The sequence below is a fragment of the Drosophila subpulchrella genome, chromosome 3R (genome assembly GCF_014743375.2).
Source record: "Drosophila subpulchrella strain 33 F10 #4 breed RU33 chromosome 3R, RU_Dsub_v1.1 Primary Assembly, whole genome shotgun sequence".
In the NCBI taxonomy this organism is placed as follows: domain Eukaryota; kingdom Metazoa; phylum Arthropoda; class Insecta; order Diptera; family Drosophilidae; genus Drosophila; species Drosophila subpulchrella.
Genome location: NC_050609.1, coordinates 16,743,430 through 16,762,709, shown reverse-complemented (window position 1 = coordinate 16,762,709; position 19,280 = coordinate 16,743,430). Strand labels below are relative to the sequence as shown.

General features: G+C 40.1%; 1 protein-coding gene across 22 annotated transcripts in view; it reads left to right on the top strand.

Moving 5' to 3' along the window:
* LOC119545835 (protein lap4) overlaps positions 1-19,280 on the top strand; it is a 71,322-nt gene that overhangs the window by 17,302 nt on the left and 34,740 nt on the right. For 17 of the 22 annotated variants that reach the window (XR_005219134.1, XM_037851831.1, XM_037851830.1 and 14 more), the window contains exons 4-10: positions 10,196-10,778; positions 11,524-11,942; positions 12,529-12,603; positions 15,516-15,730; positions 16,345-16,641; positions 16,708-16,787; positions 17,299-17,561. Coding sequence is in view for 20 of the 22 variants with exons in the window: in XM_037851831.1 (XP_037707759.1) it covers positions 10,196-10,778; positions 11,524-11,942; positions 12,529-12,603; positions 15,516-15,730; positions 16,345-16,641; positions 16,708-16,787; positions 17,299-17,561 (1,932 nt within the window). In the remaining 2 variants the exon portion in view is untranslated. Of the gene's footprint in view, positions 1-10,195; positions 10,779-11,523; positions 11,943-12,528; positions 12,604-15,515; positions 15,731-16,344; positions 16,642-16,707; positions 16,788-17,298; positions 17,562-18,435; positions 18,453-19,280 lie in introns of those variants that run through there. The other 5 variants (XM_037851833.1, XM_037851832.1, XM_037851809.1 and 2 more) reach the window with 2 other exon arrangements.

The window sequence follows — 19,280 nt, the reverse complement described above, 5'->3', positions numbered from 1 at the left end:
AAATTCAATATAAAAATCGGAGGGAGTATAGTTAATAAATCGTTTTCTAAAAACATTTTGAGATTTTTCACTAAAGAAAACTTGGTTAAAGTTTCATCAAATTACTTATTACCAATCCGAAAATAAGATGTCTCAACAGATCAGCTATTTAAGTTTTAAGCAAGTAATATTACCCAGTGTATTTGCAGTTGCATAAACCTTTTGTGCGGTTATACCATTTTGCCTTATGGTCATTTTAACCATGTTGACTGCACTCATTGCCTGAATTTTCGCTGATTTCAATATGACTTTGGCGGCTCGTGTTTAGTTTACTACTATACAGCTTGTTGTTTTGCTGATTATGCAGTTTAGTGTCGGCAGTTTGCCGCTTATACACATGACCCACAAATGACCAGAAAACTTACAGCTTATGGCCAAGTGAATGGGTCCGAGGTGGTTTTCGGTTTTCAGTTTTCAGTTTGCAGTCTGCCATTTGCCGTTGAAATCTGAGCTGGATTTTCCTGGCTCTCTGGGTGAAAGGCCGCCCACGTTAGCCTCGGCCGAGATTATCCGCCTGGCAGGAATCGGTGATTAATGGTCGTTAAAGCGCGATAAGTCGATCAGCGAAATATTAAAAGATCTCCTAAGAGCGCCTGATGTGCTTTCTATTTACCAAAGAGTCTGTGTGCTTTATGTGTGGGTGGCTTTAACTTCTCCCCTTCGGGAAAAGCCTTTCACATTCAATTCCTGCAGTGCTCGAGTGCACATTTTATTGAACCCGCTGGGCGCAAAACCATATTGTATATGTATGTATATATAGCCCAGGTGCTGTAAAAGTTCGCAAACCTTTGTATGTAATTTCCCATACACATTTTCTTATTTCCAACCGCAGGGAAATTGTAATTCTCAGGTGTGTGTGGGAGTTGCAGTTTTTATTTATTTATTTTTCTACACTTTTATGCTGGCTCAAATTAGCCAGCTCGATTTGGTATTCGCCTGCAGTTTGCCTTGCCACAACAATGGACGTTCATGCCGCAAATTTTGCAAGTGCAACAAAAGCTACAACAGCTGCCACAACAACAACACAACACTCTCGACCGACTGCACTTGACAATTGAATTTTGTACGCGACACAAGCATTGTGCATTTTCGCCACCCGCGCCTGTTTTCCTGCATTTTGTATGCACTGCAAGCGGCGGCTATAATAACAATTCTAATAAAAACACAAATTCCCCTGGCTCTAGTGGATTGTTGTGGGTGTACGAAGTGTTTGCGCTTGTGGGTACGTTTATACGTGGGCACAGCTTAGGTCAAGGCAATAGCATCTGTGAGCAGGCGGGGAGGATTTAAGGTAGGTCACACCAATGTTCTACTTTGGACACATGGTATACGAGCAAATTTCTATAATCCAAATCTTCGAGATTTTGGAAATTGATTGGATATCTTAAATATTATTATTATAGTTATCGATACATCGAATATATTTTATAAAGTCCCAAGAGTTCGGAACCTCATCATAAGTAATATTTTTGTTATCTACTTTCTTTTCTATGATCAATGATCATATTTCAAAATCCTTCCTAATAATATTGAGACATACAATTTGTGTTATTAACTCATACTTTTTTATCGATATCTAAAATCGAAAATAATCGAAGTCATATAAGCCTTATATTTTCAAGTTTAACTGCTCAATAAGTTATATAAAAGTGAATAAAGTTAATCTTTCCAACACGTCTTAGCAATCACACATTGAGAATGGTGATTAATCTAATCACCTGAATCGATTGCCTTCAAGTTCAAGTCTTAATGCTAACAATTTGACCGCCACTGTGCCTTCAAGTACAGGTGTCATTGTTAGTCGTCGCTAGTTTTGCACGTAAATCATTATGACAAGTTGACCCGCTTACCAAACGTAAGCCAAAAGGGCTCAGTCGACGTTGCTGCTGCCTGAAATACTTTTTTTTTTACTTTTCACAAACTGCTAATTGTTTGTTTATTTGCCTATTGCGTTTTCTATTTCCACACTATATATATCTGCACCCAAAAAAAAATTCGCCCTTAAATCAAGAAATTCGCCCTTAAATCAAGAAAATCGCCTATGATTTTGAGCCAACGGCGACTCGCCTTTATTTTAAGTAAATAATTTTCTTGAATTTATGGTTTGCCATTTCTGGAAATAATGACAAATTTTTCTTAAATGTATGGTAAATAACCTTAAAATTAAGGAAAATGTTCTTAAAATAAGAAAAAAATATTTATTTTGTAAGATTACCTTTTTCTACATTTGAGGAATTTGGTTGGTTTTGTATACCAATTTTGGATTTTAAATGGATAAAACCGTTTCTAATTTTAAAGGCAATTATTACATGGTAATATAGTATATACATTTTTATATTTACCTGTATTTATGTAAGATTTATTTTATATAAATACTTTTTATAAACATATAAATAACAAATGGAAAAATCCTTACCTCAGACAACCCCGGCGTGAACTCGAACCCGCAACTGCTCACACCATAGCCAGACGTCTTAACCATTCGGCCACGCGTGCTTCTTGTCATACAATGACTAAAGAGGGCTATGGTGCTTTGCGTCCAGCTTTACGCATACCAATAACGTTTATTCTAATCTAAACTCTTTTAACAACCGTTTAAACAATTTGGTAAATAGAAAAGTGAAACTAATAAAAATAATAATTAAATAAATTTAAAAAAAAAGAAAAATAAATAAACAAAGGGTAGACTAGCCGTGGCGTGGGCTCGAACCAGGTACTTTTGTACGATTATTTATTGACCGGACGTCTTTACCAGCTAGACCACCATCAAAATGTATAAAAAAAAGTCACTTTTTCCTTAAAATATGGGTATTTCTTTACTAAATTTAAGTAAGAATTTACCATTATTTCAAGAAAAAAAATTAAGAAAAATTCGCCATTAGTTAAAGAAAAATTTTTATTCTTCCTCTTCTTTTTTACAAAGAAAAAAAAAATATGGCGAAATTCCGTAAATTTTAGAAACTTTTTCTATAATCAAGAAAATATTTCTTAATTCAAGAAAATATTTCTTAATTCAATGGCGTTTTAAAATCACGGGCGAATTTCTAATATTTATGGTGATTTTTTTTTTGAGTGTGCCATATATATTTTCGCATTTCGCTTCCATTGCAGTTTTGCCGTTTATAGAGGAGCTTTTTTCATGCCGTGTTTTGTTTATTAAATAACAAAAATTTATGTTTTTTCAAAGGCGCTGCCGTTGCCAAGCCGAGTTTATTTGTACGATTGCGTTGTTTTTGGTTAGCAGCAAAAATAAACAATAGAATTGTGAGAATTTGTCGCTGGGCTCTAATTTTGGGAATGGAATGCCAACCTGATTGGATTTCAGTGTGACGAGGCGTAAAGATTGTACAATCTGAAAAATGGAGGGTCGGGTGGTTCGTAGGGGAGTTGGTAAATATTAGTTGTGCATTTTCCAGATTTATCCAGCTGGAATTTCACTCCAATATTTTTTTTCTACTTAGTTATTAGAGTGGAAAGTCGTTTTTAATCAGCTTCTGTTGTCAACTTTGCAGCTTTTCTGGTAACTCAGTGTACTACAGTTTGCCCAAAGCTGATTGAAAACTATTGGAGAAAAGTCCGAATGCCGGGAGCCACCAACTCAAACTCAATTAAATGCTATTTGAAAGTCATGCCCTTAGGCCCTGTATGACACTTGTTTCCCCTTTCTTTCTCTTGTGGGGCAAAATATATGTCATCTTTTCCTGCTGATGTTTTCTTCGCTGCATGTTGCAATTGAGGCGTCAACTGGGTCAAAGTTAAAGTGCGCGCAAAATAAAAAAAACCTAAAAAAAAAGATACAAAATAAAAAACAAATCGCGGCGCCTCCGTTCAAGTGGCGTGCTCATTTTGTTGTTCTTGGAGAATGTCGGAGCTTGGGTCCCCAGGTCCCAAGTGCAGTCACTTTCACACACAGTATGGGTATGGGTACAAGTAGGAGAAAAAATAAGCCGGAGACGACCCTCGACAAGGCATCAAAAGAACTTAGTACACTCAGAAAAATGTAGTTCCAATATTGAAGGAATCACGAAAAAAGTGATTTCTTAAAATTGCCTATATTTCTTTACTACAAAGTAATAAATTGTAAAAAATTTCAGTAGATCTTAATATAAAAAATTTAAAATTCGTTTTATTGTCGGTCCCTGCTTATAATAATACTGTGTTTTAAATTAAATGTATTTTATAACAGTTTATGTCTTATAGCTGTGAAAAAAACTATTTCAATTTCTGTACATTAAAGTAAATTAAAGATTTATTGAAGTATTTATTGGAATATATTTGAACTTTTAAAAATATTTCAAGATAGGTTAGTAAAAATATATGGTATATTATAGATATTCACCGAAGGTACTAATAATTTATTATTTTTGATTTCAAACCTAATTACATAAAATAAAGTTTGTGAGAATATTTATACGTACGCTTATTTTTAAAATAGAATGTAGATCTGGAGGTTCTTCAAATTTCCTGGGCGACTTTTTAGTAATTTTTCTGTCTCTGCAGGGTGAAAGAATTAGTAATACCGAGAAGTGGTGGAAGAAGAATCGGGGCAGCGAGAACAAAGGCAAAAATCAAAGCTTTGTCGTGGTCTTGGACCAGCAGGCCATTAGCGTCCATGACTTTGTAGGAAGTTCTCCAAACGGCAATTGTTGGCCCAAAGTCAAAGCAAAGCACATCGAACAGAACCGCCAAGTGATGGGAACATTTCAATGTACTCTAAACAAACAAACAAATTGAAGACTGACGGACAAGAGAGAATTGTATAATTAATAGCATTAAACAAAAACTAAATCAAAATGTCAGCGGCGAAAGATCAGCGCAAATTGAAAAATCATTTATTCTCACATTGGGTAATTTTATTCCGTACTGCCGGATTTCTCCTACACACACATCTCATTCCCATGCCGATTTCTATATATATATTATTCGAACTCGTCGATCTCTGGAGTCCATTGACGTCACTCGGGGGATGAGCAATTAAAAACTACTCGAGCAGCAGGCAGCAAATCCAACGAGCTTGTACAAACAACAAATCAAAAGTGAATCCTCTCGACTTGGCAACAGCGATCGGCCGACGGAATTGAGTTGGCCAAAAGAATAAAACAACAAACACAAATGTGGCAAACAAATCGGTAGCGCGTGTGAAAATTGTTTCGACTTTTCACAAAATGCATTTTGATGTTTGCCAAAGCCATAAAGTTTTTTTGTGCATGGATTAATCTGGCAATTAGTTAATGGGCAGCTTGGCCAAAATGCATTAATGATGGCCGAGACCAATAAAGCTTATCTCTACTTGTTGAACAAATGGGATTTTAATGCATTACATTTACGGATTTATCTGGCCAGCATATGAAGATTAACTATGGGTGTTCAACAAAGGGATTATCATGCACTTATTGCAGCGATTAAATCATCAATTAGTTAATTGAAATTAAGTTTACGGAGTGAACGCAGGTGGGCAAAGGTTATGGCTGGATTTTGATTAAATGAGAAGACCCGGAAAATTGATTACTTGTCTTTGGGAAAGGCAAACCCTCTTTGGAAGAGGATTAAAATGTCAATTGCAGATGTGTACTCTGCTGGGAAGTGAGTGTTTTTCGGGCGGACGCATCTGTGTTCGTCTTGTGAGGGGCTTTTCGCAAACCTGTTGCCTGCCTAACGAGCGTGAAACTGTCATTAAATCTACCCAGCCAGCCAACCACCCACTGCAAAATGGCCTGAGGCTCTTTGTTTGCCTGCTAATTGAAAGTGAATTAAAAGCCTTAGTCAAATACACTTCATATGCGCTCGTTAATTCGGTTTTAATGCAGTCTTAAAGCACCTGTTGCGCTTTAATCAGCGCTGTCATCATCATCATTATTGTCGCATCTTTCGTTCGCCACAATTAAGAGTCATTTACTTATCACAATCTGGGCAGCAGCAGCCCCTCACCTTTCTTTTCATCCCGTCTCAGCCGAGCTTAGCTCAGTGCAATTCAGTTTCTGCAGCCGATGTGGCAAGCATCCCGGGGTGCCGTCAGTGTTGCAAACTGGATGTTACAAAGGTTTAGCTTGGAAAAGCCTTTTAACTAGCAAAACAATAGTAGTAGTAGTATTAGTAGCTAAAAAATAAATTGAAATATTTTATTATTACTAAAAATAAAATAAGTTGTCATTTTGGATTTTAATCTCCTTCTCTGATTCGGAGAGTTTAAAACATTGCTTTTTGCTCTTACCCAGAGTTGTTTTGGACAAATCCCCATTTCTCACTTTCAATTTAACATTACTCATACCTCGAAATGATACGTAACATATTTACTTTGGAAATATCCACTTGATATCAAGCATTTTTATAACTGGCTTTACATTGTATTGTTATTATCTTGTTCTTTAGGAAGAAGCTCTTTCTTGGCTTTTTCTAAGGTTTAATTCAATTTGAAGCTACATTTTATTTCAGTTGATTAAAATCTTAAACCATTACACATTTTTTAAAATGGAAATTTGATTTCTTAACTGATAAAGCTTTAGTCTTTATTGGATTTAAGGCATAATAATTTCAAAATGACACCCTAAACCAGCCAATTGGGACTATTAAATGGCTGAAAAGACAGCACAGGAACACAAGCTATAGCTTCAACCTTGTTGCTGCCACTAAAGAAGACGCTCAGGTTGAACGAGCAATGTGGTGGCGGAAAGCCATTTTCCCTGTTGGCGCTTAGGGATTTGCTCTCAACAATGGCAGCCGTAAAATTGCAGGGACGTCGGGATGGCGATGATGATGACAGCAAGGACTTGCCCCAGCAGCAGTCCTGAAACCTTTTCATCATTTTGGATGCGGGTGCAATAAGCGAAATGGCAACGTGCCATGGCAACTCATAACGGATGCCGAGTGCTGGGGATTAAAACGTAACCATCGAGCCATTGAATCGGGATTCCACTTTTTCCCCCCATGATGATGCAAGGCGAATTGAAAAGCCCTGGATGGGTTTTTCCCCCAAGCCCCTCCTCAATTTTCCTTTTTGTTCCGCTCTCCACTTTGCAGCTTGTGAAATATGCATCCTCGACATCGTCTTCATTAAGTGCAGTTCGCATTGGGGAAGATGTAGTATGGATGGATGGATGTGTGTTGTGACCTCGATCGTATATGCCTATACCTATACCACCCACTTTTCCGTCTGGGTCGCCTTGATGGACTGATATACTGACAAATCATTTCTCATTTAACACAGGCGTCAGAGCAGCGTGCTCTTAAAATTTTTCTTCGTTCAATGACATTGAAAAGAATTTTCATATGTGTTTTTCCCCAGACTCCCCTCGCTTTTCTCCCCCCAACCACGCCCCCTTGGCGATGTCGTCGTTGTTTGCTGACGTTTCGCTTGGTTTGTTTTATTTTCGATGGTCTGAGTTCTACGTTTTTTTTTAATTTTTGGCACAGTTCTTCTTCATTGATCTTGTCTGGTTGGTGAAATTTATAAGCGCTATAAAGCGAGGGAAAAAAGAATCGCTACCGCATTGTTCCCGATTGTGGAGCTATTTTTGGACAGCGCTAAAATATGATAAACAAATTAAATACATTTCTGGGGCATTTTCCGTTTCTTTGAAGGGCACCGCGCCTTTATTGCATAATTGCACAAATTGAATACAATTCCGGGCGTTTCTATTTTTTTCCTCTCTAACTGTGCACGGCACGCCCATCATTTCCTCTAATTTCCCGTCTCCAAATGGGTTTCCAAATGTTACGGGCCCAACTGCCCCAATTTTCTATATGGGGTGTGAGTGCGAGTGTGTGTTAAAGGTCAACGAATTGTTTGTCACCGCCGTTCATCTAATGACCGCCAACTGTGCCGCACAGCTGAGCATCTTGTGCTGTTTTTTGTGTGTGGCTGCCATATGTTTCCAATTGCCTCAGTGTGGATGGATTTTCTCAGGGCCCTGAGTTCTGGGCTTTGGGTTTTCTGGGTGGTAAAAGGAGAAAGAAAAGCGCCTTGCTGCGTCCATTTGTCTGCAACTGGCGGGATCCAATTTTGAGTGTTTTGCTTGACGGATTGACGGATGTGTGCGGCTGCGGCTGTTTTTGCTGCAAAAGCTTTTAGGCCCTCTAAAGTTCAAAGAGCACGAGCAGCTGGCCAAGGATCGTGATGCAACATGGCTTAGACAGTTGTACTTAACGAAGTCAGACTTTTTTTTAGATTAATATTGGTTATTATTCTATATGAAGGGTTCAATGTTTTGCCAGAAAATGCAACTACATTAAAAACATATTTTTGTTTTTAATTTATTTTTGTTTTTTTTTATTATCTTTTTGTTTTTTATTATCTTTGTGTTTTTTATTATCTTTTTTTGATCATTTCTTTTTTATATTTTTAATATTTTTTTATATTTTTAATATTATTTTATATTATTTTATTATTTATTTTGTATTTTTTATTATTACTTTTTTATATTATTTTTTTTTTATTATTATTTTTTTATATTATTATTTTTTATATATGAAATAAAATATGTTTTATCTTTAAAATAAATCAAGATAATTGTGTATTACAAATTTTTGGTCAAAGTTAATTTTTTCTTCATACGTATACATATATAAATCTATTCACTCGAAACTAAGAATCAATACATAGCGAAATTCAAATAAATGACTAACAATTTCTTATCATCAACATTATATAAGTGTAAATTGATTTGCTAAGGTAAATTAAAGATTCCCAACTGCTATTAATAAAATGAAAAAGTGGACGAACAAGTTTAAAAACAATAATTTTGTAAGGACTATTTTGTTGAACATAAAAGACAGTGACAGGAAAACAAGGTCTGATAATTCACTATAAATATTGATATTTCTGATTGTGCACATACTTAAAATAAAATTCATTCATGCAACTTTAAAATATCTAGTCCTAAACATTTTCGTACGGAGCCAGCTGGTGTTGCAAGTTGTTCAGTTTCAACTGTAGTACGAGTACGAGTATCTATAATTGGCCAGCGCACTCAAGGCCATGAACAAGGCCTGCCTCGGCACACAATGCAGTGCAATGTCAGGCTGCAGAAACATGAAAATAAATGTCAGTTTATATTTTTATATAATTTTAATTAAAGGCTGCTGCAGCAGCAGCTCTTTCTGTGGCAGTGTGGCTGGCAATGTGGCAGTGTGGCAATGCAGTTGCAAATAAATAGCTTATCGGCAACCTGCCACAACTGGTGACATTCCCAGCGAAAAGCGGGGCTCTATGACTGGCCACATCCGGCGATTGCCCGGAGGCCACAGCCTCGTCCATTGTTGTGCCACACAACTCGAGCATGTCCTGCCTGCAGGACACATTCACCCCCCCCTGGTTTCCTGCCCCGTCGAGAGGCGGGTTCGCTCTGGTCCCACGTGTCGTATTAGTTGGATTGAGTGTGGACACATGGGGCAAGTCACCCCGCGTTGGCCGATGACGATGTTTCGATGTTTTCCGAGGGGCGGGATGGGCGTACAAGTGTTCAACCTCCCCCACCCTCATGTATCTGGGTCAATTTAAACAGTGTGCGGAAAAGGCTTGAGGCCATTTCCCCACCCACTCCCACTGCCACCTGTCGTTTTGCTTTCGCTGCCAGTTTTGTGGTTTTCTGTACGAGGCTCTCGTGGAAAAGCTTCTGTGGGCGTGCTGGCAAACAGCGCACATACACAAGCGCAAACACTCTGTTTTCCCCATTTTCCCGGGTCCTTTGCGTGCGCATTTCCGCTTTGGCAGCTCGAAATTTATTCGATCAACAAGTTTCGTTTGTCGTTTTACGCTTCGTCTCGCTCTATCGGTCCGGGCAAAAAGAGTTATAATAAATAAAGCCTTGGCTGTAAGGTATAAACCCAGCCAAAGTTGATAGTTTAACCAAGGTTCAATCCCCAAAACTTGGTCTTTAACATTTAAAATCTGAATTGGTAGACAATGACAAGGCCATATGCGGAAGTCTCTGGCTCGATGGGTCTCATGGAATATTTATAGCAGACTTATTAATATATTAACGCGGCCCTTTGGAGCAATTCATGCGTGAGCAAGTCAATCAGCCGAGCAGATAGAAATGTGTAACCCGATAGCCTAGCCAACGAGCTTGGGGCTTTGGCTCCGGCTCTGGCCCATTGAAAAGCCATAACACAGCAATCAGTAAACAATATGTTTTCGCTCGTTTTCTTCATTCTCCAGATATACCCGACATTCCCGACGATATCAAGCATCTGCAGAGCCTGCAGGTGGCCGACTTCAGCTCGAATCCGATACCCAAGCTGCCCTCGGGCTTCTCCCAGCTGAAGAACCTGACCGTCCTGGGCCTCAACGACATGTCGCTCACCACATTGCCAGCGGACTTTGGCAGCCTCACCCAGCTGGAGTCGCTGGAGCTCCGCGAGAATCTGCTCAAGTACCTGCCCGAGACAATAAGCCAGCTGACGAAGCTGAAGCGCCTGGACCTGGGCGACAACGAGATCGAGGATCTGCCGCCCTACCTGGGCTATCTGCCCGGTCTGCACGAGCTCTGGCTGGACCACAACCAGCTGCAGCGCCTGCCGCCGGAGCTGGGCCTGCTGACTAAGTTAACCTACCTCGACGTGTCCGAGAACCGGCTGGAGGAGCTGCCCAACGAGATCAGTGGCCTGGTCAGCCTGACGGACCTGGATCTGGCCCAGAATCTGCTCGAGGCCCTGCCCGATGGCATTGCCAAGCTGAACAGACTGACCATCCTGAAGCTGGACCAGAATCGATTGCAACGGCTGAACGATACGCTCGGAAAGTGAGTATTTATGATTCCCTTGCCATCCGTACTTTTTATCAACCTTCACTGGAAAAATGTGGAGAAGCCAAAATATATTTGGGTGTATTGTAGTTACTTAAATTCACAAATAAATATTAAATACAAAAATATATAACTACATGATTTCATTTGAAAATATTTGATTCATTAAGCAAAATATTAGATACCACTTTTAAGTTACTTAAAAAAGTAATTTCATATTAAAGTACAAGTTTAAAATCTTTAAATGAACCAAAACTTGTTAAATTGAATATTTCCACATTCTAGTTTCTTATAAAAACAGCAGAACAGAATATAAAATCTTTACTTGGTTGTTTTTATCAGGGTAACTAACCTTAATGCTATAATGTTACATCTTTACTCTACAATAATCTTATTTTTCATTATATTACTATTGTTTCGAGTATGAATTGTTTACCATAATTCGTTTATTGATTCATAATTTAAATAATAACAACCTTTTCAAGAGCTAGAACCATCTGATTATTTTTTTTTATAATTAATAACCTACCCACGTTTTCGTGTTCAGACCATAATCTTATCTTATCTTGGTTGTACCACAATATTTGCAAACAGAACAAAAATATTTGAGTTAAAAAAATATAAAAATACACACCGAACCCTTTAAACTTGCATTCCTGATAAAATATATAAGTTTCTTAACAAAACAAATTCAATGGAATATTAAACCCTATCTAATTAAATCTGTTTTCTGTTTTTATAGCTGCGAGAACATGCAGGAGCTGATCCTCACCGAGAACTTCCTCTCCGAGCTGCCCGCCTCCATCGGCCAGATGACCAAGCTGAGCAACCTGAACGTGGATCGCAATGCGCTGGAGTACCTGCCCCTGGAGATCGGCCAGTGTGCCAATCTGGGGGTGCTCAGTCTGCGGGACAACAAGCTGAAGAAGCTGCCGCCGGAGCTGGGCAACTGCACGGTGCTCCATGTGCTGGATGTGAGCGGGAACCAGTTGCTGTATCTGCCCTACTCCCTGGTCAATCTGCAGCTGAAGGCCGTCTGGCTGTCGGAGAATCAGTCGCAGCCGCTGCTTACCTTCCAGCCGGACTTCGATGCGGAAACCGGGGAGCAGGTGCTGTCCTGCTATCTGCTGCCCCAGCAGGAGTACCAGCCAATTACCCCAGGTGAGTTTCGGATGAGTCAGCCGGGGAGCCGTATAAATTCCCCAGTGCCCCAGTGGTTAAAGGTTGCTCCACATTTGGCGCTGTCTGCTCGTGGTGTTCTGAATTTGGCCAAGTTATGTGGCTTTATCAGCACCTGACATAGTTTCCACAAGAACCCCTCCTTCCCCATCCAATCCCTTCTCCCGTATCGTTGTGCAATATCTTCCATCTATGCTCGCAGTTTCGCGATAAGATAAACCCCGCAAAGTGAGCAAACATCGCCAACAAAACGAGCCTTATCCAAGTTTTGTACGTTGTATACTACTACCTTACTGGGTGAACAAAAAATATATACAAAAACTTTGGCAAGACTTATAAATTAAATTTAAATGTTTATAATCCCAGCAAGTTTTCACCTATTTTTGTGAATAAACTATCTTCTAACTGTGCTTTGCGGCAAGAGCACCTTTTTCCATAATTATAACTATATGTTCCATACTGATTTCGATTATTTTCTTTGCATTCCGCCACGTCACGCGCTCTCTTCTCTCAAAAACCTTTGCACCATACTCACCCTATATTTTATGTTCATCCAATCCATCCAAAGACTATCCACCCATGACGCTTTATAGATCAAGCGAAAAATTCGATTCGACGGAATTCTTCAGTTATCAGCAGAAAGGTTTGCGTTGAGTATTACCTTCTTTGTTAGTATCAATAACAATAAGCGCTATATCTGCCTTGTACAGTTAACGGGTCTATATAGTAGAGTTACTCGTCTTGGAATTCTAGTTCTCGCCTGGTTTAAGCTTTTGGTTCAATTTATTTGGAATTAAGTTTTTAAAATTAATTTGAGTTGGAACTCTACTGTATTGGCTGGCCTTTTGCATGTACGCTTTGCTTTAAATGTGAATGGTAGAATAATATTTACCTAGATATAACATATAACTAATATAATATTATAAACCAAAAAAGAGACTAGAACTAAGATGTTCTATATGGAAACCACACCTAAACAGCTTTTCTAACCCATTCCGGTTGGCATTTAACCATGTGAACTCCGTTTTCTTGGGTTCTTCGTAGATGATAGCATCGTAGCTCCCCAACACTTTTGGTTTTTGGAAGCGCATCTTGGCCTGGCCAAAAGCCAGTCAGCATTTGTGTTGGCTTGAGTGTTTGGAATAAAAACACTAACCGGTTTTTCACAGCACACCAGAAAAAGTGACGTCATGACAACAAGTTGTTTTGTTTTTTTTTCTTTATAAGTTGGGTGTCTCAGGACCGGGCGTTGGCTGAAAAAATCATGAATATATATGTTTTCTATATGGTATTCACTCAATACTCTTACAACACGCAACGTATCTCGATGGATGATGAAGAGTGTGTGTTCGATTTGGCTTGTTTGATTTGATTATGTTATTATTTTGTGTTTATATTCCATTCGTTTTGACGGACCATGCGTGTTTCCCATCGCAGAGATCAGTGGCGATTTCTGCGTTTGGTTCCCACACCCTGAAAAAAACCCACTTGGATTGGGGAATGGCGAATGATTTGGATCTATTTGCCCCCGAATTGAGCAGTTTTAGCTGCATGCCAGATCAAAGCGGTCCAGCAAACAGACGATTTGTTTGTTGTTGGCTGCTGCAAATACCCGAGATCCATTACCATTTAATCTGCAGTGGCAGATTATTCTTCCCAGGCGTATAAAGTATTTGGAGCACTTGAGTGATGTCAACGGGTCTGACGTCATATGGGGCGAAGGGGCGTGGCCGTTTGAGAAAAACTGGGGCAAGATCGGCGAGAAATGTAATTATATGTATGACGCTGGTTGGTTATAATATTAATCGCCTGGCTTGTTTCGATGCGGTGTACGTGTGTGCATGCCACCAAAACTAACTGTTGATTAATGGCCTGTCACAGTGGGTACAGTGGGACCTGCCTGGGGAGAACCTTTTTTCCCAGAAACCAGTTAAAAATTCAAGAGTCGTTGAACTTGATGAAGTATTTCAAGTATGTTGATGAAAAACGAAATTAAATGGAATTTACTTGTATGAATCAGAATAAAAGTTAGAAATTTTAAATTTAATGCAGTAGTTAATCGTTATTTTTTTCATGTGCTTAGATAACTATAGTAAAAATAGGCTTTAGTGTAGAAATGTTTTAGTTACACAAGGTGGTTTATAGTATGAAGTTAAAAAAACAGCCCTGCTTAAATAATATTTAGTAAAAATGTTTTAAAAAAGAAATTCTTCAGTATAGTCTTTGACTTTATAAAGAGGTTCAATTTAGAGAACTTTGCCCGTAGTTAATATGCAAATTTACCCTAGAATAAAGCCAAATTCGTTTATCTCCAGTCTTTACTGCGACATTCACTGATTGAGTGCCTTATGATTCAACCTGTATTCGTTGTTACCGATGTTGCCATTGTGGTTTCGGTTCTGTGGCGTAGTTGCCTCCCAATCGAATGAATGTATAAGTAGATATATTGTAACTGTTATTTGGCTTCCAAACGGGTTTTGGCCTATTCGATATGCGATTGCCTATAAATAGCTTATATCATCAGCATGTTTGGAGAACCAACTTGTCTGGTAACTTGGCCTCAACGATCAATGGTCAATGACGGATTAAGTGCACACATAACGCACATAACTCATCCAATTTAGACGAATGTGTGAATAGTTTCAAGATCACATACCACCGTATGTTTTAGAGCCATGTAAGCGGTGTGTTCAAATTATCCAATTAAAGTCATGCTACTTTAGGCACCCAGAAAAACTGAAAAACAAGAGGAAATAATTTTCAAAGCGACGAGATGGCCCCTTATTATTGTCATTGCCATTACGAGTTGTCGCTTTATTTGCATTAATCTTCATCTTGGCGCTTACTTAACTCGGACTCCCCACTGTTTTGGGGGCCTCTAAATTTATTTGTCTATGCTAAAATCGGTAACGATTGTAAGTTACGACTGCGCCGGACATTCCGAGTCCACAATTGTGTGGATGCAGCCACTTGGGCCCATCTACAGGGGCACTTCCTGCGTGGAGAACAGTGATTTGCATTTGTTTACTGCCCCATCCATCCCCTGCACTTGCTGCGTAGATGGATTGATTGGTGGCCCAGTGGGCTGGGAACTGGGGAATCTGATTCTGAATCTGAATTTCTGGCTACCCCCCGATTGCCCCACATGCTGCAACTTTTATGTTTTGTTTACCCATGTTCGTGGTGCGAAGAATTTACGGCGCACACACTTCTCATAAGCGCTTGATGGATTATTAGTCTTGGTCCGGGCAGCAGACCGACCTGCCAAAGTGTTTATGCCTGCGATCCCGAAACAGTAGTTTTAATGGGCGGTTTATTTATTGATTTGTGCAAAACCAAAAGCGTAGAGCATTAAGCGTTTTGCATATAAACCAGTTTGTATATAATAATATATCTCTGTTTTATATAACCAACAAAACTACGTAGTGTGTGCATGGGCATGCAGTTCACTAATCTGAGACCCCAAATCCCCCCAGCACAGAAAAAAAAACACCTCGTTGCACTGTTGATTTACATGCTAATAGAATTCGTTTGATTTGCCCCTGAAAAATATAGCCCGTGACCTGGAATCCGATTCGGAGCCGTTCGAGGAGCGCGAGCCGTCGCGCACGGTGGTCAAGTTCTCGGAGGAGGCCAGCCAGGAGAAGGACACGCCCTTCGTGCGCCAGAACACGCCGCATCCCAAGGATCTCAAGGCCAAGGCGCAGAAGCTGAAGGTGGAGCGCAGCCGGAACGAGGAGCACGCCAACCTGGTCACGCTGCCCGAGGAGGTGAGTTCTGATCCCGATCCTGGTGCTGGATTCGGAACCGGATTAGATCCGAGTGCCAAGCTTCTGCTGTGTTTCCATCGGTAGAGGGGAGGTCTAAGTGCCTATTATCGCAAATATACGATTGCTTTCATACGTTGCATTGCTTCTTTTGCTTTATACTAACCATAAAATTAAGGTGTTTTTAAGAAGAATATAGAAATAGGTTAGGTTTAACTGGGAATGGTAGAAATAATAGGTGCCTGGGTTCAATACAAGCCTTATTTATTAAATATTCAATTCAAAAATTAAGTAATATATATTTATTCATTATAGGTTTCATTATAAATTTTAATTTTGTTTAGTTTTTATTATATTTTGTATACAATCTCTATAAACACAATCTCAGAAATCTCTTTCAACCAAATTTGGTTGAAATTTGTATTGATGTATTAACCAAATTTGGTTGAAAGAGTTTTCAGCGACCTCTAGCGGCTCAAACAAAATTTAATGTAACTTACACATATCTTACAGATACAAATAAGTAGAATTTGCATTTTAAGCACATTACTAGTGGGAACAGGAAAGTACCCAATGTAAATGTAAAGTAAATACAAAATTTCCCTTTTCCTCCCCAGAACGGCACCAAATTAGCCGAGACGCCAACCGAGACCCGAACCATTGCCAACAATCACCAACAGCAGGCGCAGCCAGTGCAGCAACCCACCGTTGGTGTGAACTCCAAGCAGCCAGTGGGTGTAGTAACTCCCACCACGACGACAGTCGCACCACCAGCCATACAGGGTGGCTCAGAGGGCAGCAGCACCACCGCCAACAATGTGAAGGTGGCCACTGCAGCTGTGGTCGCCGAACTGCAGGCTACAGTTGGTGGAACCGATGAGGCCCAGGATGAGGACGAGCAGGAGGATGAGTTTGTAAGTTTCGGGATGGTTATTAATAAGATGATCATTTTCTAAATCCTGATTTTATTTACTCCTCAGGAATCCGATCGCCGTGTGGGCTTTCAGGTGGAGGGCGAAGATGATGACTTCTACAAAAGGCCACCAAAATTGCACAGAAGGTGAGGCAACTAAATCCGAACTTTAATTAGGGGTAGATTGAAAGTATATATGTTTAAAAAAATATTGGAAATGATATTGGAATGGAAACTAAATATGGAAAAGCCTAAGTTGAGGAACCCTTGCTGCTTAAACCATATCACGTAATTGCATATTTTAGGAACCGTATATTCGGAAGAATTTTATATAAATACACCGATAGTTATTATGATAGCTATATGGTATAGTCGTCCGATTTGCACATAAAAAATTCGATATTCTGAAATTTTAAAATGCTTTAATATTTATATTAATATAAATTTTTGAAAATAAATGGATCCCAGGTCTTTAAAAAATTCTTGTAATGCTGGATAAATGTAGGCTGTAGCTTTAGATCATTTAGTGTAGTTTGCTCCTTTTAGGACCTAGTTTCTTCAAATTCCAGCATCCTTTGCCAATCCTTAGGCCTAGTAACCTCAATAAACAATTTAAGCCTTTTATATTAACCATAATTATATACTTTCTCCTAACCAGGGACACTCCGCACCACCTAAAAAACAAGCGTGTGCAGCATTTAACCGACAAGCAGGCCAGCGAGATCCTGGCCAATGCCCTCGCCTCCCAGGAGCGCAATGATGGCACACCGCAGCACTCGCTGTCCGGCAAGGTGACATCGCCCATCGAGGAGGAGGAGCAGCTGGAGGTGGAGCAGGAGCAGGAGCAGCAGCAGCAGCATCCCTTCGACTCCTCGCTCTCGCCCATTCCAGCTGGCAAAGCAGAGGCTGCCACCGACTCAGGTAAATACCAAAATTGTTTCAATTAATTACATTTATATTGCTCCATCTCGGTGAACTGTCCCCGAAATGGGTAATGTGGGCAAAGTGCTTTGGGTGCATACCCTGATGGGAAATCGATATGAAAGTGGGCGGTTTGCTGGTGATTTTCACTCATTTGCCAACCGGCTGACCTGAAAGGGCAGACACTGAAGTGGAAACTTAATTAGCAACCTCTCAGTGCCTCTATTTGGGATGCAAACTAAACCACAAAGAGACCACCCGGGGAACCTCTTTAATTGTTCCGTCTCTCCACACGCCATCGAGTGTTTTTTGGGGTCTAGGCCTTGTCAAAGAGCCAAACAGTATGTGCTTCCGATACATAATTATATCAACAAAAAAAAATGAGGTAGAGAGCGGGAGAGCCCCGATTAAAAGCGCGTTATGCCAGCGGAATACTACAGGTGGCTGTTGCGAAACACACGCAACAGTTGAGCGTTAACTTGGCCCAAAAATAGGCAAGGCACATATGTAGTACGCTCTCGCCTTATCAGGCTATGATATCAGCTTGCAAAAGCTGATAAAACTGAGCTGATATAGGGGAAAAAACAGTGCAAACCCCACTCAAAAGCGGGCTAAACAAGCAGAGAGCGATAAAAAAATGGTGCAAATGAAACCGAAATGAGCTGGTGTCGCCTCATTATATAGGGGGTACATATAGGGCTAGCTATACCTGGGGAAAACTGAGAGTGAGTAGAGCTGGCAGAGAGCTGTGTGGAGAGACCCAGACTGAGACCCCGAGTGCAATTGCCAGACTTTGCGACCGGGTCTGGCCGCCCGCTTTAGTCATTCTTCAGTTACGCTTGCGTTTTGTCAACGTCGCGAGAGACGCGCTACACTCGTCCATTTGCACTTGTTATTAGACGGTTTTATTTTCGTATTAACATTCAAAACAGAGAGCCAGTTATGGCCAAGACCCCCGAGATCTTGCCCAATAACAATGGCAGCAGTAGCTTCTCAGGCAGATATAAACACACGCCTTGACTTAGTCATAAACAATACTTCTCGGGAGGAGAGTGTGAAATGTTTTCTGCGCTGCTGCTTACGTGTTTTTTTTTTTTTTGCTATCGATTTTTGTCTGTCATAATTCCTTTACGGAGACGGAGGAGGTTTGGTTGAGGAGGCATCGGTTCAGTCGTCTGGAAAGTTTCACACATTGCGCTTCAGCCAGAGTATGATGGCCTGAGGCCATAATTGAATTTCAGCTGCATTTCAGCTTCGCAGTCGATCCAAGGTTGGCAAGTGGGAAAGCCCCGGGCCAAGTGGCCCAACCTATTTGCATTTGCATTGCATATCCCCGAAAATGAGCTACTTGCAAGTAAATTTAGTCTTGTTTATATAGCACGAGCATTGCCTGGGATATTTGCAGAGGGCAAACAGGAAAAGTGTGTGCTCGGTTCGGTTCGGTTGTGTGCATATCCGGTTTCCCGGCATTTCCTTCGCCTTTGCACAGATTTTTCTGGTTAGATATTGCGAACGCTTCGGCAATACAATCAACATTTGCACAATTCCTTTTGACATTCCTACCAGAACCAGAACGAGAACTTCTATACACATATTTTTTTCTGTTTTCTTGTTTCTGGCAAACAATAAGCTGCATTTGCTGCACATTTCCTGCAGGGTTCTTAAAGCCCAGACTGTGAGACCTTCTTTGGAACATGGAACAGAAAAGCACCGTCGTCC